The sequence below is a fragment of the Salvelinus fontinalis genome, chromosome 17, assembly GCF_029448725.1.
Source record: "Salvelinus fontinalis isolate EN_2023a chromosome 17, ASM2944872v1, whole genome shotgun sequence".
Classification (NCBI taxonomy): domain Eukaryota; kingdom Metazoa; phylum Chordata; class Actinopteri; order Salmoniformes; family Salmonidae; genus Salvelinus; species Salvelinus fontinalis.
In genome coordinates, this window is record NC_074681.1 from 1862065 (window position 1) to 1884453 (window position 22389).

Consider the following 22389-nt stretch of genomic DNA (forward strand, 5'->3'; position numbering starts at 1 on the left):
CACCATCCATGAGGAGTGAACATTCTAGAAGAGTAAGGATTCTCCCCATAACTGGTACTCAATCTCCTCTCCTCCTGTCAGTGTCCCTGAACTTCCAGACCTCCTGCAATGACATGGATGTGAACCAGGGTCGGTTCCTGACCAACGGGAAGACAGGATACGTCCTAAAGCCGGCCTACATGAGGGACCGGGGGTCAGAGTTTGACCCCATCACTCTGACCACGGGACCGTGGCTACAGCACAAGACGCTCCACATCATGGTCAGACTGATTCTCTGGCTTGTCGGTTATATGTACATATCTACCTCAATCGACTCAGTACTGATACACCGTGCATTTAGCCAAGTTATTGTTACTTATTTTGTATCTATTATTACGTGTTTTACTTTTCTATTATTTCTCTATTTTCTTTCTCTCTGCGTTGTTGGGAAGGACCCATAAGTCAGCATTTCACTGTTAGTCTACACGTTTTTTACGAATCCATGTGACGAATAAAATTGTATTTGATGATATTTTTATCATATATAGCTTGTTTGTTATCAACGTTCCCTCTCTTATGACCATGTTTCCACGTTGATGACAAACTCTTGACATGTAGCTGTTTTCTCCTTTTGTTATTCCCAGATCATCTCAGCGCAGCAGCTTCCAAAAGTGAACCAGAAAAAGACATCCATCGTGGACGCTCTGGTGAAAGTGGAGATACATGGGGTGCCTGCTGACACCGCAGAAAAACAGACGCCGTACATCGGGAACAATGGTATGAGAATTCACACACCCAAAGTGCTTAGCAAGTGACACTGTTCTGACCTGAATTCAACAATGCTCATTTCACTAGCAGATGTATATATACCAATGTGTAACGGGTGCTTTCTTGCTTTTGGACGGCCCAGGTTTCAACCCGATGTGGAATGACAACTTTAAGTTCGATGTGTACGTGCCAGAGCTGGCCCTGGTTCGCTTTGTGGTCGAGGACCACGACTCTGTTACTAATAATGACTTCGTCGGACAGTTCACCGTACCATTCACCAGTTTACAGATGGGTACGTTAGTAGTCGTACCATTCACCAGTTTACAGATGGGTACGTTAGTAGTCATACCATTCACCAGTTTACAGATGGGTAAGTTAGTAGTCATACCATTCACCAGTTTACAGATGGGTACGTTACTAGTCATACAATTCACCAGTTTACAGATGGGTAAGTTAGTAGTCATACCATTCACCAGTTTACAGATGGGTACGTTAGTAGTCATACCATTCACCAGTTTACCGATGGGTACGTTAGTAGTCATACCATTCACCAGTTTACAGATGGGTACGTTAGTAGTCATACCATTCACCAGTTTACAGATGGGTACGTTAGTAGTCATACCCTGCCATTCACTAGTTTACAGATGAGTTAGTAGCTATACCCTGCCATTCACTAGTTTACAGATTAGTTAGTAGCCTTACCCTGCCATTCACTAGTTTACAGATTAGTTAGTAGCTATACCCTGCCATTCACTAGTTTACAGATTAGTTAGTAGCTATACCCTTTGCCAGATGAGATGGGCGAGTTGGTAATAGATCCTTACAGTACCTTCAGTGTTTTAATACACTGGCAAGAGTCATCGTTCCAAAGTCTCAAAGTCCAAACTTAACCATTAGTTCTTTATTTTGATAGAAACAATTCTTAATCTACTAACACTAACTCCTGTCAGTGTGACTAGATGATAGGGAAGTATCGTCTCCTCTCTGACACAGAGAACAGAGTCTCTGTCATAATGACAAGACTGTACAGAATTAAAGCTTTGCTTCGCTCTTTAACTACAGTACCAGTCAAAGCTTGGACACACCTACTCATTCAAGGGTTTTTCTTAATTTTTTTTACTATTTTCTACATTGTACAATAATAGTGAATACATCACAACTATGAAATTACACATTTGGAATCACGTAGTAACCCAAAAAGTGTTAAACAAATCAAAATATATTTAACATTTTACATTCTTCAAAGTAGCTACCCTTTTCAAGCACACTCTTGGCATTCTCTCAACCAGCTTCATGAGGAATGCTTTTCCAACAGTCTTGAAAGGAGTTCCCACATATGCTGAGCACTTGTTGGCTGCTTTTCCTTCATTCTGCAGTCCAACTCATCCCAAACCATCTTAATTGGGTTGAGGTTGGGTGATTGTGGAGGCCGGTCAACTGATGCAGGTGGCGCACAATTGGCCCAGCATTGTTCGGGTTAGGGTTTGGCCGGGGTAGCCTGTCATTGTAAATAGAAATGTGTTCTTAATCTCTCTTGGGTACGTGAGACGTTAGCGTCCCACCTCTTCAACAGCCAGTGAAACTGCTGGGCGCCAAATTCAAATACAGAAATACTCATTATAAAAATTCAGAAAACAAAACATATTTTACATAGGTTTAAAGATTAACTTCTTGTGAATCCAACCACGTGTCAGATTTAAAAAATGCTTTACGGCGAAAGCATACCTTACGATTATTTGAGAACATAGCCCAGCAGACAAATCATTACAAACAGTAACCAGCCAAGTAGAAGAGTTACACAAGTCAGAAATAGAGATAAAATTAATCCCTTACCTTTGATGATCTTCATATGGTTGCACTCAGCAGACATTCATTTACTCAATAAATGTGTTATGCTGATGAAGGAGGACCCAAAAGCGACGTAATAGAAACAGAGTCTTTATTCCAGTTTTAAACAAACAATGAATCTCCTGGATATTATCAAAGGTAAATCCAAAACAGGAAACTGAAAACCTCTCGTCAGTAGAGAGGAACGACTGGAGACGCGACCACAGACTGCAGGTCGCTTCAGGAAGGCACAGACCGTAGCTGACAGACACCTGCTCACACGCAGCATCTGACAAAGGCAAAAACACGACAGGGCGGAACAAGGACACAGAGCAGCAAACCTCAAACAAGAATCCGACAAAGACAGAAGCGGAAAACAGAGGGAGAAATAGGGACTCTAATCAGAGGGCAAAATAGGGGACAGGTGTGAAAGAGTAAATGAGGTCGTTAGGAGAATGAGAAACAGCTGGAAGCAGGAACGGAACGATAGAGAGAGAGAGCGGGAGAGGGAGAGAGGGAGGAGGAGAGAGAGGGATAGAAAGAGGGAAAGAACCTAATAAGACCAGCAGAGGGAAGCACAGGGACAAGACAAGAAGATCAAAGACAAAACATGACAAAATGTTCCTTTTGTTCGATAAAGTCTCTTTATCTCTTTATATCCGTTTTGTTTGCTTGTTTTCTTCAGTAATCCACAGGCTCAAACGCAGTCAAAACAGGCAGACAAAAAATCCAAATTGTATCCGTAAAGTTCATAGAAACATGTCAAACGGTGTTTATAATCAATCCTCAGGTTGTTTTAGCCTAAATAATCGATAATATTTCAACCGGACAATAACGTCGTCAATATAAAAGGTAAACAAGAAAGGCACTCTCTCTGGTTGCGCGCATGAAAAAGCTCTGTGACACGGCAGGGTCCACTCATTCAGACTGCTCTTACTTCCTCATTTTTCAGAATACAAGCCTGAAACAATTTCTAAAGACGGTTGACATCTAGTGGAAGGCATAGGAACTGCAATTTGAGTCCTAAGTCAATGGTCAATGAATACTGTAATGGCATTGAATAGAAAACTACAAAACCAAAAATAAAACTACTTCCCGAATGGATTTTTCTCAGGTTTTCGCCTGCCAAATCAATTCTGTTATACTCACAGACACTATATTAACAGTTTTGGAAACTTTAGAGTGTTTTCTATCCAAATCTACCAGTTATATGCATATCATATCTTTAGGTCCCGAGAAGCAGGCAGTTTAATTTGGGCATGATTTTCATCCAAAATTCCAAATGCTGCCCCCTACCCTAGAGAAGTTAACTGACTTGCTTAATTAAAAAAAGGTTAAATATATATATTTTTTTAAATGCAGCATTCCATCACACCTTCTTGGTCAAATAGCTCTTACACAGCCTGGAGGTGTGTTTTGGGTCATTGTCCTGTTGAAAAACAAATGATAGTCCCACTATGTGCAAACCAGATGGGATGGTGTATCGCTGCAGAATGCTGTGGTAGCCATGCTGGTTAAGTGTGCCTTGAATTCTAAATAAATCACAGACAGTGTCACCAGCAAAGTACCCCCACACCATCACACCTCCTCCTCCATGCTTCATGGTGGGAACTACACTTGCAAAGATCATCTGTTCACCTACTCTGCGTCAAACAAAGACATGGCGGTTGGGACCAAAAATCTCAAATTTGGACTTATCAGACAAAAGGACAGATTTCCACCAGTCTAATGTCCAAGCAAGTCTCTTCTTCTCATTGGTGTCCTTTAGTAGTGGTTTCTTTGCAGCAATTCGACCATGAAGACCTGATTCACACAGTCTCCTCTGAACAGTTGATGTTGAGATGTGTCTGTTACTTGAACTCTGTGAAGCATTTATTTGGGCTACAATCTGAAGTGCAGTTAACTCTAATGAACTTATCCTCTGCAGCAGAGGTAACTCTGGGTCTTCCTTTCCTGTGGCGGTCCTCATGACAGCCAGTTTCATCATAGCGCTTGATGGTTTTTGCGATTGCACTTGAAGAAACTTTCAAAGTTCTTGCCATTCTTAAAGTAATGATGGACTGTCATTTCTCTTTGCTTATTTAAGCTGTTCTTGCCATAATATGGACTTGATCTTTTACCAAATAGGGCTATCTTCTGTATACCACCTCTTCCTTGTCACAACACAACTGATTGGCTCAAACGCATTACATTAAGAAGGAAAGAAATTCCACAAATGAACATTTAACAAGGCACAACTGTTCATTGAAATGCATTCCAGGTGACTACCTCATGAACCTGGTTGAGAAAATGCCAAGAGTGTGCAAATCTGTCATCAAGGCAAAGGGTGGATACTTTGAAGAATCTCAAATATAAAATATATTAATATTTGTTTAACACTTTTTTGGTTACTATATGATTCCATATGTGTTATTTCATAGTTTTGACTATTATACTACAATGTAGAAAATATTAAAAGTAAAGGAAAAACCCTTGAATGAGTAGGTGTCCAAACTTTTGACTGGTACTGTACACACACTGACTGTTCATTGACTGAGACCCTTCTCTCTGTTTAGGATACAGACACGTGCCGCTACTCAACAAGGAAGGAGACCCCCTTCCCTCAGCAGGACTGTTCGTACACATCCTGATCATGGATGACTAAAACAATCCCTGTCCGAATGTGCCATAATCACCACTGTGACTGTCGTCCAGTCCCAAACAGACCTTCAGCCCTATACCACTACACCCTAGGGCACTAGAGTGGATCTGAAATGATTGAATATGTGTAAGGGCTAGGGGTTGGTTTGGGATTGGGCCCTAGGGAGGCGGGGCTAGGGGTTGGTTTGGGATTTGGCCCTTGGGAGGCGGGGCTAGGGGTTGTTTTGGGATTTGGCCCTAGGGAAGTGGGGCTAGGGGTTGGTTTGGGCCCTAGGGTTCGGGGCTAGGGGTTGGTTTGGGATTGGGCCCGAGGGAGGCGGGGCTAGGGGTTGGTTTGGGATTGGGCCCAAGGGAGGCGGGGCTAGGGGTTGGTTTAGGCCCAGAGGACATCCTCCGTTATTACATCACTACTCCGGAATCCAGCGGAAGATTTGAGCTGTTTTTACTATTTTTTTTTTTTTGAGCTGAATTTCTATTTTTTTCTAAAACAATTATAATTAGCTTATCGAATAGACAAGAAGATTATTTAAAACAGTAGAACTCCATTTGAGTATTTTGTATTAGTATTATGGGGAATTGTGACAAATGAAGAAGTTTATCAAACCATCACATCACAGGGATTATACAAATCATTGTTTTTGTATACTAGGTATTATTATAGTGTTAAACACTTTTCATTTTGGATCATTGTATTTTTTTTTATGTCCAGCATTTCTTTTCCGTGTTGTATAATCAGTTTATTTAAATCAAGGTATTCAAATGATAATTTTAAGAGAATTAATTGAATGAACAGTACTTGAAACCAACAAACAGACAAGAGAAAGTGTTTTTTTTTTTTTTACAAAGAAGCACTTAGATGTTTCAGCTTTTATTGTTTTTATGAATCAATATCCACATTGTATACGGTTCATTCGGAAAGTATTCAGACCCCTTGAATTTTGCCACATTTTGTTACGTTACAGCCTTTTTCTAAAATGAATGAAGGAAATGTTTTCCCTCATCAAGTTACACACAATACCCCATAATGACAAAGCGAAAACAGGTTTTTAGACATTTTTGCAAATTAGATTAAAAACCCCCGAAAATAAATACCTTATTTACATAACTATTCAGACCCTTTGCTATGAGACTCGACATTGAGCTCAGGTGCATCCTGCTTCCATTGATCATCCTTGAGATGATTCTACAACTTGATTGGAGTCCACATGTGGTAAATTCAATTGATTGGATATGATTTGGAAAGGCACACACCTGTATATATAAAGGTCCCAGAGTTGACAGTGCATGTCAGAGCAAAAACCAAGCCATGAGGTCGATTGAATTGTGCGTAGAGCTCAGAGACAGCATTGTGTCGAGGCACAGATCTGGGGAAGGGTAACAAAAAAATGTCTGCAGCATTGAAGGACCCCAAGAACACAGTGGCCAACATCATTCCTTTTTAAATGTAACCTTTATTTAACTAGGCAAGTCAGTTACGAACAAATTCTTATTTACAATGACAGCCTAGGAACAGTGGGTTAACTGCCTTGTTTGGGGGGGGACGACAGATTTTTACCTTGTCAGCTCAGGGATTCGATCTAGCAACCTTTCGGGTTAACCACTAGGCTACCTGCCACCCCATATTTACAATGACCGCCTACCCCGGCCAGACCCGGACGACGCTGGGCCAATTGTGCGCCACCCTATGGGACTCCCAATCACGGCCGGTTGTGATACAGCCTGAATTCAAACCATGGACTGTAGTGACGCCTCTTGCACTTCGATGCAGTGCCTTAGACCGCCGCGCCACTCGGGAGCCCAATTCTTAAATCGAAGAAGATTGGAACCATCAAGACTCTTCCTGGAGCTGGCCACCCGGCCAAACTGAGCAACCGGGGGAGAAGGGCCTTGGTCAGGGAGGTTACCAAGTACCCAATGGTCACTATGACAGAGCTCCAGAGTTCCTCTGTGGATATGGGAGAACCTTCCAGAAGGTCAACCATCTCTGCAGCACTACACCAATCAGGCTTTTTTTTGCCAAAAGGTACCTAAAGACTCCCAGAGCATGAGAAACAAGATTATCTGGTCTGATGAAACCAATATTGAACTCTTTGTCACATCTGGCACCATCCCTACCTGGCACCATCCCTACAGTGAAGCCTGGTGGTGGCAGCATGATGCTGTAGGGATGTTTTTCAGCGGCAGGGACTGGGAGACTAGGCAGGATAGAGGGAAAGATGAACAGAGCAAAGAACAGAGAGATCCTTGAGTCCTGAAAATAGCTGTGCAGCGATGCTCCCCATCCAACCTGATAGAGCTTGAGAGGATCTGCAGAGAAGAATGGGACAAACTCCCCAAATACAGGTGTGCCAAGCTTGTAGCGTCATACCCAAGAAGAATCAAGGCTGTAATCACTGCCAAAGATACTTCAACAAAGTACTGAGTAAAGGGTCTGAATACTTATGTATATGTGATTTCAGTTTTTTATTTGTTATAAACTGGCAAAAATGTCTAAAAACCTGTTTTTGTTTTGTCATTATGGGGTATTGTGTGTAGATTGATGAGAACAAAAAAAAATGGTATCCCTTTTAGAATAAGGCTGTAACATAACAAAAATGTGGAAAAAGTCAAGGGGTCTGAATACTTTCCAGATGCCCTGTATGTGATGTCAACCAAGTATAATATATACATGTATATACATTTGTTCTGGGAAAATGCAATCTCTGATAAATTAAGAAAATAAAATGAATTTGTGTTAACAGTTGGTGTCAGTAATTCACAGTATGAGTAGTTAATCAAATGGTTTTTATTCAACCGTTACTACCAAATATCTGTACTACTTATGAGTATTGCGTGTGGGGAAATGCACTCATGACATATTATATTACTTACTGTGTCCATGGGTAACGTAACTATTAGACAATGGTCACCAATTAGTTACCACTGACTCTAGTAGACACTGTGTAACCGTGTAGTTCCTCAACTCCCCACTCTGCCCTTAAGATTCTTCCTAATATTGAGTTGCCTCCCCCTCAATTAGTCGGGTCATGAACTCTTAGATGTCCAAAGCGTTTCCACGGGGATGGTGGCACATGTTGATTCCAATGCTTCCCAGTTGTATCAATTTGGCTCGATGTCCGTCGGGTGGTGGATCATTCTTGATACACACAGGAAACTCAGCCGCGTTGCAGTACTTGACAAACCGCTGCGCCTGGCACCTACTACCATACCCTGTTCAAAAAGGTACTTCAATATTTTTGTCTTGCCCATTCACAAATAGGACTATACAACCCACATCTCAAGGCTTAAATATCCTTCTTACACCCGTCTCCTTCTCTTCATCTTCGCCAGTGGAGGCTGCTAATAAATGGCTGGAACGAAGCGAATGGAATCAAACACATGGAAACCATGTCTTTCAAGTACTTGATACCATTCCAGCCATTACCACGAGCTTGTCCTCCCCAATTAAGGTGCCACCAACCTCCTGTGATCTACACTGATTGAAGTGGATTTAACAAGTGACATCAATAAGTGATCATAGCTTTCACCTGGATAGTCTATGTCATGCAAAGAGCAGGTGTTGATCATCTTTTGTACTTATACATAAGTCGTCCGTCATTTAGCGAAAACCGATTCAACTTGCCAGGGGCTTATCAACCAATTGAGAAAAAAAGTGCAAAAAAAAAACCACGCCTTCTTACGTTCTTTAAAAAAGTGCTTTATTGTGACAAGGAAGGAAATATGCTCCAAAATCATGATTACTGTAAAAAATATATATATACCACTGTACAGCAATGTCCCTCTAACCTGCTGGGGTTTGAGAGACTCCGATGGAGTCACAACAGGGCCTGTATTCAGTCTCATAGGAGGAGTGCTGATCTAGGATCAGTTTAACCTTTTAAATCAATAATCAACAAGAATGGGGACCTGATCCTAGATCAGCACTAGTACTCGACACTAAATACAGGCCCAGATCTCTCTTTCAGGTCAGTCTTCTCTGACGATCCTTTTGCTTTAATCAAACAATGTCTCGTCTAGCCATACCTTAGCTTTAAACTGTTTAGCAATATATTAAATCACAACTGACAAATCAATATCACAAGTCATGCCTGAAGATATAGGTTGGTATGGGTCGGTATGGGCTGGCAGGGTCCGGCAGGGGTCGGTAGGGGGCCGGTCGTTGGCCGGTATGGGTCGGTCGGGGCCGGTATGGGTTGGTAGGGGCCGGTATGGGGTCGGTCGGGGGTCGGTAGGTGGCCGGTATGGGTCGGTCGGGGCCGGTAGGGGTCGGTCGGGGTCGGTAGGGGGCCGGTATGGGCCCGGTATGGGTCGGTAGGGGTCGGTCGGTGCCGGTATGGGTCGGTCGGGACCGGTATGGGTCGGTCGGGACCGGTATGGGTTGGTAGGGGTCGGTCGGGGCCGGTATGGGTTGGTCGGGACCGGTATGGGTTGGTAGGGGTCGGTAGGGGCCGGTAGGGGTCGGTCGAGGTCGGTAGGGGCCGGTCGGGGCCGGTATGGGTTGGTAGGGGCCGGTATGGGTTGGTGGGGGCCGGTATGGGTTGGTCGGGGGCCGGTATGGGTTGGTCGGGGGCCGGTATGGGTTGGTCGGGGGCCGGTATGGGTTGGTAGGGGCCGGTATGGGTTGGTAGGGGTTGGTCAGGACCGGTATGGGTTGGTCGGGGTTGGTCGGGGCCGGTATGGGATGGTAAGGCATGAAATAAATATGCAGTATGAAGGTATGGGTTGGTAGGGGCCAGTATGGGTTGGTAGGGGCTGGTAGGGGGTGGTAGGGGCCGGTATAGGTTGGTAAGGCATGAAATAATTATGCAGTATGAAGGTATGGGTTGGTAGGGGCCTGTATGGGTTGGTAGGGGCCGGTATGGGTTGGTCGGGGCCGGTATGGGTTGGTAAGGCATGAAATAAATATGCAGTATGAAGGTATGGGTTGGTAGGGGCCTGTATGGGTTGGTAGGGGCCGGTCGGGGTTGGTCGGGGCCGGTATGGTTTGGTAAGGCATGAAATAAATATGCAGTATGAAGGTATGGGTTGGGTCGGGGCCGGTATGGGTTGGTAGGGGCCGGTATAGGTTGGTATGGCATGAAATAAATATGCAGTATGAAGGTATGGGTTGGTCGGGGCCGGTCGGGGCCGGTATGGGTTGGTAGGGGCCGGTATAGGTTGGTATGGCATGAAATAAATATGCAGTATGAAGGTATGGGTTGGTAGGGGCCTGTATGGGTTGGTCGGGGCCGGTATGGGTTGGTAGGGGCCGGTATGGGTTGGTAGGGGCCGGTATGGGTTGGTCGGGGCCGGTATGGGTTGGTCGGGACCGGTATGGGTTGGTAGGGGCCGGTATGGGTTGGTAAAGCATGAAATAAATATACAGTATGAAGGTATGGGTTGGTAGGGGCCGGTCGGGGGCCGGTATGGGTTGGTAGGGGCCGGTCGGGGCCGGTATGGGTTGGTAGGGGCCGGTATGGGTTGTTAGGGGCCGGTATGGGTTGTTAGGGGCCGGTATGGGTTGGTAAGGCATGAAATAAATATGCAGTATGAAGGTATGGGTTGGTATGGGCCGGTATGGGTTGGTCGGGGCCGGTATAGGTTGGTAGGGGCCGGTATAGGTTGGTATGGCATGAAATAAATATGCAGTATGAAGGTATGGGTTGGTCGGGGCCGGTATGGGTTGGTAGGGGCCGGTATAGGTTGGTATGGCATGAAATAAATATGCAGTATGAAGGTATGGGTTGCAATTAACATTTTATTACAATTGAAAGACGGCAAAAGAAATGTTGATAGTGTGGGGAGTACAGGGTGAAAACAACATGGACACTCAAAAGTTAATTAGAGGAGAAAGTAACAAAACAAATCTGACAAAGAAACACAACTAGTCTTCCCTGTGAGTTGAAATCGGAGACTGATAGAAGACTGTTTTAAACAAGGAGGTGTGTGACAGTGTGTGACTGAACGCAGCGTCTGACACATCATACATACACCTAGGTCTTCATGTACACTACCAGTCAAAAGTTTGGACAACTACTCATTCAAGGGTTTTTCTTATTTTTTAACGATTTTGTACATTGTAGAATAGTGAAGACGTCAACACTATGAAATAACACATATGGAATCCTATAGTAACCAAAAAACTTAAGACAATTCAAAATATATTTTATATTGTAGAATCTTCAAAGGAGCCACCCTTTGCCTTAATGACAGCTTTGCACACTCTTGGCATTCTCTCAACCAGCTTCATGAGGTAGTCACCTGGAATGCATTTCAATTAACAGGTGTGCCTTGTTAAAAGTTCATTTGTGGAATTTCTTTCCTTCTTAATGCATTTGAGACAGTTGTGTTGTGAGAAGGTAGGGGTGGTATACAGAAGATATCCCTATTTGGTAAAACACCAAAGTCCATATTATGGCAAGAACAGCTCAATTAAGCACAGAGAAACGACAGTCCATCATTACTTTCAGACATGAAGGTCAGTCAATCCGGAAAATCTCAAAAACCTTGAAAGTTTCTTAAAGTGCAGTCGCACTATGATGAAACTGGCTCTTATGAGGACCGCCACAGGAAAGGAAGACGCAGAGTTACCTCTGTTGCGGAGGATAGGTTCATTAGAGTTACCAGCCTCAGAAATTTCAGCCCAAGGATGTGAGATTTTTGGTTCCAACTGCTGTGGTCTTTTGTGAGACGCAGAGAAGTTGAACGGATGATCTCCGCATGTGTGGTTCCCACCGTGAAGCATGGAGGAGGAGGTGTGATGCTGTGGGGGTGCTTTGCTGGTGACACTGTCAGTGATTCATTTAGAATTCAAGGCACACCAGCATGGCTACCACAGAATTCTGCAGGGAATCATTTGTTTTTCTCCAGGACAATGACCCCACTTGACCAGGAAGGAGCGTGATGGAGTGCTGTATCAGATGGCCTGGCCTCCACAATCACCCAACCTCAACCCAATTGAGATGGTTTGGGATGAGTGAATGAAAAGCTGGTTGAGAGAATGCCAAGAATGTGCAAAGCTGTCATCAAGGCAAAAGGGTAGCTACTTTGAAGAATGTCAAATATAAAATATATTTTGATTTGTTAAACACTTTTTTGGTTGCTACATGATTCCATATATGTTATTTCATAGTTTTGATGTCGTCACTATTATTATACAATGTAGAAAATAGTAAAAATAAAGAAAAACCCTTGAATGAGTAGGTGTGTCCAAACTTTTGACTGGTACTGTATGTGAGGTAAAAGAGTTCTGATTGAAAACGTAATTCAATAGATTTGTCACCAATACCTGTTTTCTCAAAGTGTGCTAGAGGTGTTAGTCATCACACAGACAGACAGACAGACAGACAGACAGACAGACAGACAGACAGACAGACAGACAGACAGACAGACACAGAGACAGACACAGAGACAGACACAGAGACAGAGACAGAGACAGAGACAGAGACAGAGACAGAGAGAGAGAGAGAGAGAGAGAGAGGGGGGGACATTACCGTGCTGAGAGAAGACAAATTAAAAACACCAGCTGGGTAAAATGGGAAACTTTTTCAAAACCAAATACTGACAAAGGTAACTAGAAAAATATCACAATGATATGAACAACAGTTTCAGAGAGACAGAGACACAGAGAGAAAGAGACAGAGAGACACAGAGAGAGACACAGAGAGAAAGAGACAGAGAGACACAGAGAGACACAGAGAGAGAGAGAGACACAGAGAGAGAGAGAGAGACACAGAGAGAGAGAGAGACACAGAGAGAGAGAGAGAGACAGAGAGAGAGACACAGAGAGAGAGACACAGAGAGAGAGACACAGAGAGAGAGAGACACAGAGACACAGAGAGAGAGAGAGACAGAGAGAGAGAGACACACAGAGAGAGACACAGAGACACAGAGAGAGAGACACAGAAAGACACAGAGAGAGAGAGAGAGAGAGAGAGAGAGAGAGACAGACAGACACAGTGAGAGAGAGAGAGACACACAGAGAGAGAGACAGAGAGAGAGAGAGAGACACACAGAGAGAGAGAGAGACACAGAGAGAGAGAGACACACAGAGAGAGAGAGAGACACAGAGAGAGAGACATAGAGAGAGTTTGTCAGAGGTGAAACCCAGTAACACTTTCTATTACACTAAAGGGCATTCAATGCATAAAAACAAGTAACATCTTGAAAGCATGACACCCCAATCATCAACAATAATACACAAACATTATTATTAAAATGTCCATGTCAACAACCACAGGTTGACAATATGGTACACCAAGACCCCATAGGAGCTACCAACAGTAGCCTGCCTACCAAAATCACTAGTAGTGAAAACCTTAAGGTCTAAACACACTGTGCCAACCATTAAAAGCAGCGGGTGACCGTCCTATTGCTTCTGAACAGATCATCATTTTCTGTTCCATTTCTCGAACGAATCGCACCGCTCGTCGACACCCAGCAGGTGATCACGTGACCACCTGCTGCTTTTACCCATTGGTCAGGACATTGTGTTTCTTCCTGGTCTATGATGTTATAGCTAGACTAGATACCTTGGGATTCATGACGGAGAATTGCTTTAAGGCATTATTACCATGCCGAGGTATCCTGCGGTCCTTTAGCAGTGCCCAGAGTCTTACAACAGAACCTGCTTTCACTGTTCAGACTCCTACACAATGAGATGGGGAGAGACACAAGTTTTTCCTAACCTAATCAGATCACAGAGTCAAGTCAATCAGCTTTTACTTTCTTTGCATTCCATGTATGGAACAACCTACAGAGTTCTCTACAACAGGATGTCCATGTATGGAACAACCTACAGAGTTCTCTACAACAGGATGTCCATGTATGGAACAACCTACAGGGTTCTCTACAACAGGATGCCCATGTATGGAACAACCTACAGAGTTCTCTACAACAGGATGTCCATGTATGGAACAACCTACAGAGTTCTCTACAACAGGATGCCCATGTATGGAACAACCTACAGAGTTCTCTACAACAGGATGTCCATGTATGGAACAACCTACAGAGTTCTCTACAACAGGATGCCCATGTATGGAACAACCTACAGAGTTCTCTACAACAGGATGTCCATGTATGGAACAACCTACAGAGTTCTCTACAACAGGATGCCCATGTATGGAACAACCTACAGAGTTCTCTACAACAGGATGCCCATGTATGGAACAACCTACAGAGTTCTCTACAACAGGATGCCCATGTATGGAACAACCTACAGAGTTCTCTACAACAGGATGTCCATGTATGGAACAACCTACAGAGTTCTCTACAACAGGATGTCCATGTATGGAACAACCTACAGAGTTCTCTACAACAGGATGTCCATGTATGGAACAACCTACAGAGTTCTCTACAACAGGATGTTCTGGTGCCTCTCGGCAGTTCAACATGTTGAATGGGGACCACCTTGCTGAGGAATGTGACCGTTTTTCTTGAAAATGTATTTGTAAATTGTTGAATTTGTAATATATTTTTTATAACGCGCTAAAAGAAATCAATACAACAGGCCCTAGTAATAGCCAATAACAATGGGGCCAGAGTATTTCCTGATCAGGTCACATGGTATGGGGGGGGGGGGACACTGCCCTAACACTGACCCAGGTTGAGTCTCCTGAAAGTTATTGCCCTTGGTTACAGTACTGTTTCCGTGTGTGTCCTCAGGACTCAAGTCAGGCACTGCGGTGAGGAGAAACATGGCACTCGACCCATTCCAATACTGTACAACATCAGGACTTGCATCCCAAACTACCCCCTAACTCCAATGTAGTGCACTACTTTGGACCACGGGCCCGTGGTCAACCGTAGTGCACTAAATAGGGAATAGGGTGTCATTTGGGACGCACACCAGATCACTGGAAACAATGAGGGATACCATGGCAACAGTGTACCACGGGGGGGGGGATTGGTATGGGTTACTGCCTCCTGTAGGATATTTTTGTTTGTTTGTTGCTAGACTTATATCCATGTGCAGAAATGAAATGACTTGCATGCCAGTTGAAAACTAGCAGACTAAAATAATGAAATGGATTGCTAACAAAGTAAGATCCATTCACTTCAAAACATAACTGAATGGCATTCGTTAACTGGCAAAACTCCTTCAAATAGACCGAGGTAAACCCCTACTTAGATTTTAACAATTGAAATCACGTTTGGCAAAAACGAATAAAAGAAATGCATTGAAAAATGTTGGCACAAATTCAACTATGGTTCAGGATGTTTTCCCCCCAAAATTCGGCCTAATTGCTATGTAGAAAGTTACATATTCCTTTACTTCTTAAAACAAATTACCCATAATACACTATTCTATGGTATAGTGAAGACAGCAAGAGAAAGATAAAATAAAACACTTATATGGTGTCAAAAAGAAGAGAATATAACGTGTAACCAATACAAGGTATGACAACCTGCTAAAATAACAACAGTGCTTTGTTATAAAGAATCATAGCAGTCTCCATTTTAAAGTATAGACAGAATTCAATAAAAAGACTGAAGAAGTATTCTGCAAATATGCCATGTACAAAATATCTCCTCATAACCACATTCAAACAAGGCACTTCATTCGGTAAGAAAAGGAAAAACATTAAATCACAGTCCTTTCAAACTACCAGACACTGCCTGATGTATAGCAACAATACGAGGACCTAATACTCAGACTGAATTTATCGGTTATCTTCACAACAAAAAACATTTCCACACAAAATATAGATTTTTGGTTAAAAGTAACAACTCTGCCTGTTAGTCGGTGTCATAACACAAGACTAGAGTTCCTTCCTGTGCGTCCCTCAAATCAAAAACGCATTCTGTCGCTCCATACACATCTTCTAACCGATGATGTCACAGTCGAGCTTCCTGGTTCCGCCACTGTGCTCCATGGGAGTTGGAGTATTCTCCACTCTGACTACAGTGAGCCCCCAGCCTCTAGGAGAGGATACCATAGCGGAGAGAGGTGTATTGTTTGGGGTGTCTGGTGTTGGGTTGCCCACTACAATCCACAGTGTGACTCCAGGTTGGCCCTAGGGGGCCGGAGGCCGGGAAATCTGTCTAAGCCTGAGCGATGGTGTGTCGTTAAAGAGGCAGAGTGAGAGAGAGCGAGAGAGAGGGAGGGAGAGAAAGGAGGAAGGTGGTGTTACCCTGGCGCTACCTGCCCCGGAGGTTCTGCAACACACCATACACCTCTTCCTCTCTGCTCAGGCCCTCGAAGAAGGGCAGCAGGTCCTGTAGCTCTGTGTCGCTCAGATCATCAAACCACGACTGGACCGGCACCTGAGGAGACAGACAGCACATGCTGGTTCAGTTGGGTCTACTGTGTGTCATGGTTGTTGGTTCCGGCCCTGCACTAAACACACACTGATTCAAGTGATCAACGTCTAGATCAGCAGCTGATTAGAAGAATCGCGTGCGTTAGAGCAGGGCTGGAATAAAACCTGGCGGAGTCAGTAGCTCCAAAGGAAGATCATTCGGCCAGTGGCAGGAGAGTTGTCTGCCACACACAGGCTTAACTTAGTGAACTCACAGCGTTCTCGGGGTGGAAGATGTAGGAGGCAGGAGAGTTGTCCAGTATGATGACGTTACTGAGCTCTCTACCCAGCCTGCTCAGGTCCTTAACATAGTTCCCCCGGTGAAACACACATGACTCCCGGAACAGACGGGCTCGGAACACACCCCACTGGTCCAGAAGATCCGCCACGGGGTCAGCATACTGGACCACACACGGGTCAAAAAGTTACAGGTCAGGGGTCAGACATCAAAGAAGACACTGTACAGAGATGGAAGCAGGAAGCTCTGAAGCTACCATGTTACAAAAACCACTAGCCTGTTAGTGCAATCATGCTACCAAACCTTTGGCACAAAAAAGGAGTGATGTGATGGCACAAACAGACTGGTACCCAGGCTAGACTAGCACATCTTAGTGATTTAATGCAGCTGCTTACTGACATGGTTGGTAGTCTCCGTAGGACAGGGAGATCCCACTACTGAAGGGTAGGAAACTTTGAAAATGGGAGACGCTCATTTACCACACAGACAGTTGACACTTGCCCAGACAGAGATCGGCTCAAAGAGATGCACAAGAGGAGGGAGTAGATAGATATTAACGCAGGAAGAACAGAAGTCAAGAGGAGGGAGGAGATAGATATTAACACAGGAAGAACAGAAGTCAAGAGGAGGGAGGAGATAGATATTAACACAGGAAGAACAGAAGGGAGGAGATAGATATTAACACAGGAAGAACAGAAGTCAAGAGGAGGGAGGAGATAGATATTAACACAGGAAGAACAGAAGTCAAGAGGAGGGAGGAGATAGATATTAACACAGGAAGAACAGAAGGGAGGAGATAGATATTAACACAGGAAGAACAGAAGTCAAGAGGAGGGAGGAGATAGATATTAACACAGGAAGAACAGAAGGGAGTAGATAGATATTAACACAGGAAGAACAGAAGTCAAGAGGTGGGGCAGAAGAAACAGAAACCAAAACAATGAGAACAGAGCCATATCCCAAATGGCACCCTATTCCCTATAGTAGACTACTAGAGTATGCACCCTATTCCCTATAGTGGACTACTAGAGTATGCACCCTATTCCCTATAGTGGACTACTAGAGTATGCACCCTATTCACTATAGTGGACTACTAGAGTATGCACCCTATTCCCTATAGTAGATTACTAGAGTATGCACCCTATTCCCTATAGTAGACTATTAGAGTATGCACCCTATTCCCTATAGTGGACTACTAGAGTATGCACCCTATTCCCTATAGTGGGCTACTAGAGTATGCACCTTATTCCCTGTAGTGGACTACTAGAGTATGCACCCTATTCCCTGTAGTGGAGTACTAGAGTATGCACCCGATAGTGGACTACTAGAGTATGCACCCTATTTCCTATAGTGGACTACTAGAGTATGCACCATATTCCCTATAGTGGACTACTAGAGTATGCACCCTATAGTGGACTACTAGAGTATGCATCCTATAGTGGACTACTAGAGTATGCACCCTATAGTGGACTACTAGAGTATGCACCCTATAGTGGACTACGAGAGTATGCACCCTATTCCCTATAGTAGATTACTCGAGTATGCACCCTATTCCCTATAGTAGACTATTAGAGTATGCACCCTATTCCCTATAGTGGACTACTAGAGTATGCACCCTATTCCCTATAGTGGGCTACTAGAGTATGCACCTTATTCCCTGTAGTGGACTACTAGAGTATGCACCCTATTCCCTGTAGTGGAGTACTAGAGTATGCACCCGATAGTGGACTACTAGAGTATGCACCCTATTTCCTATAGTGGACTACTAGAGTATGCACCATATTCCCTATAGTGGACTACTAGAGTATGCACCCTATAGTGGACTACTAGAGTATGCATCCTATAGTGGACTACTAGAGTATGCACCCTATAGTGGACTACTAGAGTATGCACCCTATAGTGGACTACGAGAGTATGCACCCTATTCCCTATAGTAGATTACTCGAGTATGCACCCTATTCCCTATAGTGGACTACTAGAGTATGCACCCTATTCCCTATAGTGGACTACTAGAGTATGCACCCTATAGTGGGCTACTAGAGTATGCACCCTATTCCCTATAGTGGACTACTAGAGTATGCACCCTATAGTGGACTACTAGAGTATGCACCCTATAGTGAACTACTAGAGTATGCACCCTATAGTGGACTACTAGAGTATGCACCCTATTCCCTATAGTAGATTACTAGAGTATGCACCCTATTCCCTATAGTAGACTACTAGAGTATGCACCCTATTCCCTATAGTGGACTACTAGAGTATGCACCCTATTCCCTATAGTGGACTACTAGAGTATGCACCTTATTCCCTGTAGTGGAGTACTAGAGTATGCACCCGATAGTGGACTACTAGAGTATGCACCCTATAGTGGACTACTAGAGTATGCACCCTATAGTGGACTACTAGAGTATGCACCCTATAGTGGACTACTAGAGTATGCACCCTATAGTGGACTACTAGAGTATGCACCCTATAGTGGACTACTAGAGTATGCACCCTATAGTGGACTACTAGAGTATGCACCCTATAGTGGACTACTAGAGTATGCACCCTATTCCCTATAGTAGATTACTAGAGTATGCACCCTATTCCCTATAGTAGACTACTAGAGTATGCATCCTATTCCCTATAGTGGACTACTAGAGTATGCACCCTATTCCCTATAGTAGACTACTAGAGTATGCACCCTATTCCCTGTAGTGGACTACTAGAGTATGTCAGACAAGTGACAAAGGATTAGAGTTGTTGAAAGTACCTTTGCGAGACTAGCCGTGAAGAGAACACATTCAAACAGCTCTCCCATCTTCTGCAGGAACTCATCCACATGAGGTCTCTTCAGCACGTACACCTGCAGCCACAGATTAATATAGGATGATTCAAAACAAGAAAAAGCACGTGTTTTATGTGAGAAGTGGTCTGAAGCAGAAAAATAAAGGAAATTCACATGAGCACCACAATGCCTACCCCACCCATGCTCTACCAAGGTTTTTCAGCACACAGCTTTGACCTACTACAGTAGCTATGTTGGTCTATTGTACTAAAACTAATGTATATGCAGGTTGTTTACTATTCAAACCTTCTCAAACAGCCTAATCATCTAATTTCCTTGGTTTTTACACCAGAAGGTGTAAAACACAACATTATTATACAACATTATAATACAGCAATACAAGTCAAGTAAAAAGTACACAAAAATAACAAATGGAAACAGGAAATGGAAATAATGTATTTGTTAGTATTTATTAACAGCTGATTTTCCAGAGGGAAGCGAAAAACCTGAAAAAAAAAACAGAAACCCATTTAAACCAATAAGGAGAAATCAGGGAAAATGTTCCAGTTCTCTTTTAACAAGACAATATGAGGAAGGAGGAAGTTCCCATACCCATTAACTGTTTACATACTGTGGCGTACAGCAGGTCAGCCACCAGGGAGAGACTCGTCGAGTCCTGGTGACATACGGAGTATACATCACGAGGCGATGGCTCCATCTGCTGGACGTGCCAGGTCTCGACGGGCTCTCTGCCCAGAACTAATTGGGGCTGATTGGGGATTGGTGAGTAATCAAGGGGCTGATTGCTCACCAGCTGTACAAGTCCCATAAAGCTGCCAGAAGGGCAGCACACAGGGGAGAGACTGGGGGAGGAAAGGACTCCCGTATAGTTGGGGATGGTACCAGAGGTAACAGGAGAGTTCAGTTTTTGATCCCTACAGGATACAGCAAGACCCGGAGCCCAGAAGACGGGATCCCGGAGAGGGTCTCATGGGTGATACAGCAAGACCCGGAGCCCAGAAGACGGGATCCCGGAGAGGGTCTCATGGGGGCTACAGCAAGACCCGGAGCCCAGAAGACGGGATCCCGGAGAGGGTCTCATGGGGGATACAGCAAGACCCGGAGCCCAGAAGACAGTATCCCGGAGAGGGTCTTATGGGGGCTACAGCAAGACCCGGAGCCCAGAAGACGGGATCCCGGAGAGGGTCTCATGGGGGATACAGCAAGACCCGGAGCCCAGAAGACAGTATCCCGGAGAGGGTCTCATGGGGGATACAGCAAGACCCGGAGCCCAGAAGACGGGATCCCGGAGAGGGTCTCATGGGGGCTACAGCAAGACCCGGAGCCCAGAAGACAGTATCCCGGAGAGGGTCTCATGGGGGATACAGCAAGACCCGGAGCCCAGAAGACGGTATCCCGGAGAGGGTCTCATGGGGGATACAGCAAGACCTGGAGCCCAGAAGACGGTATCCCGGAGAGGGTCTCATGGGGGAGACCTATTCTTTTGGACTATCGAACACCTGTGAAACTGAGCTAATCCTACTCTGTCTGATCTGTGTAAACGTTTTGACGCCAACCCCCTGGTCTGCCACAATACATTGACTGTCACATTAGGTGACTCAGGAAAACAAGGCATGAAATGGCACAAACTGCTCTGCGCCAGCAGAGGGGACTGTGCTCCTTGTCATCCTAGTCATCCACCTCGGTGGAAACGTCTTGGGGTTAAACCAAGGGGACGGCACTGGTGCGCAAATTTAGAGGTGGTCATCTGAATGTTTCCCGGGACGACGACGACCTTCTCTTGATATCGCGCAGCGGAAGAGCTGGATGATCCAGTGAGACCAGAAGATAAGTGCATAGAGAGGTCCTGGCGCTCCGTCTAATCAGCTGGTGTACGCATTTCAGGGAACACAATCCTCCCATCTTGCCATTAAACAGCGTGTCCCTGGGACGTAGCGTAGGGGGTGGCGTGCATCTGACGGATGAGGGGGGTGGCGTGCATCTGACGGATGAGGGGGGTGGCGTGCATCTGACGGATGAGGGGGGTGGCGTGCATCTGACGGATGAGGGGGGTGGCGTGCATCTGACGGATGAGGGGGGTGGCGTGCATCTGACGGGTGAGGGGGGTGGCGTGCATCTGACGGATGAGGGGGGGTGGCGTGCATCTGACGGATGAGGGGGGTGGCGTGCATCTGACGGATGAGGGGGGTGGCGTGCATCTGACGGATGAGGGGGGTGGCGTGCATCTGACGGATGAGGGGGGTGGCGTGCATCTGACGGATGAGGGGGGTGGCGTGCATCTGACGGATGAGGGGGGTGGCGTGCATCTGACGGATGAGGGGGGTGGCGTGCATCTGACGGATGAGGGGGGTGGCGTGCATCTGACGGATGAGGGGGGTGGCGTGCATCTGACGGATGAGGGGGGTGGCGTGCATCTGACGGATGAGGGGGGTGGCGTGCATCTGACGGGTGAGGGGGGTGGCGTGCATCTGACGGGTGAGGGGGGTGGCGTGCATCTGACGGATGAGGGGGGTGGCGTGCATCTGACGGATGAGGGGGGTGGCGTGCATCTGACGGATGAGGGGGGTGGCGTGCATCTGACGGATGAGGGGGGTGGCGTGCATCTGACGGATGAGGGGGGTGGCGTGCATCTGACGGATGAGGGGGGTGGCGTGCATCTGACGGATGAGGGGGGTGGCGTGCATCTGACGGATGAGGGGGGTGGCGTGCATCTGACGGATGAGGGGGGTGGCGTGCATCTGACGGATGAGGGGGGTGGCGTGCATCTGACGGATGAGGGGGGTGGCGTGCATCTGACGGATGAGGGGGGTGGCGTGCATCTGACGGATGAGGGGGGTGGCGTGCATCTGACGGATGAGGGGGGTGGC

At 45.4% G+C, this 22389-nt stretch overlaps 3 protein-coding genes across 7 annotated transcripts in view; 1 reads left to right on the plus strand and 2 right to left on the minus strand.

Annotated features, from left to right (window-relative positions):
- The window catches only part of LOC129813550 (1-phosphatidylinositol 4,5-bisphosphate phosphodiesterase delta-1-like), a 50350-nt gene extending 42398 nt beyond the window's left edge, over positions 1-7952 (plus strand). Inside the window, exons 13-16 of one of the 2 annotated variants that reach the window (XM_055865850.1) lie at positions 82-260; positions 624-756; positions 890-1039; positions 5130-7952. In XM_055865850.1, coding sequence (XP_055721825.1) covers positions 82-260; positions 624-756; positions 890-1039; positions 5130-5218 — 551 coding nt within the window. In that variant the 3' untranslated portion in view covers positions 5219-7952. Of the gene's footprint in view, positions 1-81; positions 261-623; positions 757-889; positions 1722-5129 lie in introns of those variants that run through there. The other variant, XM_055865849.1, reaches the window with a different exon arrangement.
- Positions 7953-8895: 943 nt separating this feature from the next.
- The window catches only part of LOC129813551 (CTD small phosphatase-like protein), a 100056-nt gene continuing 86562 nt past the window's right edge, over positions 8896-22389 (minus strand). For all 4 annotated transcript variants that reach the window (XM_055865853.1, XM_055865851.1, XM_055865852.1 and 1 more), the window contains 3 exons: positions 19487-19579; positions 16709-16894; positions 8896-16458 (listed from right to left, as the gene is read on the minus strand). In XM_055865853.1, the coding sequence (XP_055721828.1) occupies positions 16333-16458; positions 16709-16894; positions 19487-19579 (405 nt within the window). In that variant the 3' untranslated portion in view covers positions 8896-16332. The remainder of the gene's footprint in view (positions 16459-16708; positions 16895-19486; positions 19580-22389) is intronic.
- LOC129814516 (uncharacterized) lies at positions 9290-9907 on the minus strand. Its single transcript, XM_055867703.1, has one exon. It carries the CDS (start codon positions 9905-9907, stop codon positions 9290-9292), a length of 618 nt encoding a protein of 205 aa, XP_055723678.1.

Bases quoted from the DNA above. Each gene is read 5' to 3' on its own strand.
- LOC129814516 (XM_055867703.1), bottom strand. From the start codon at position 9,907: ATGCCTTACCATCCCATACCGGCCCCGACCAACCCCGACCAACCCATA.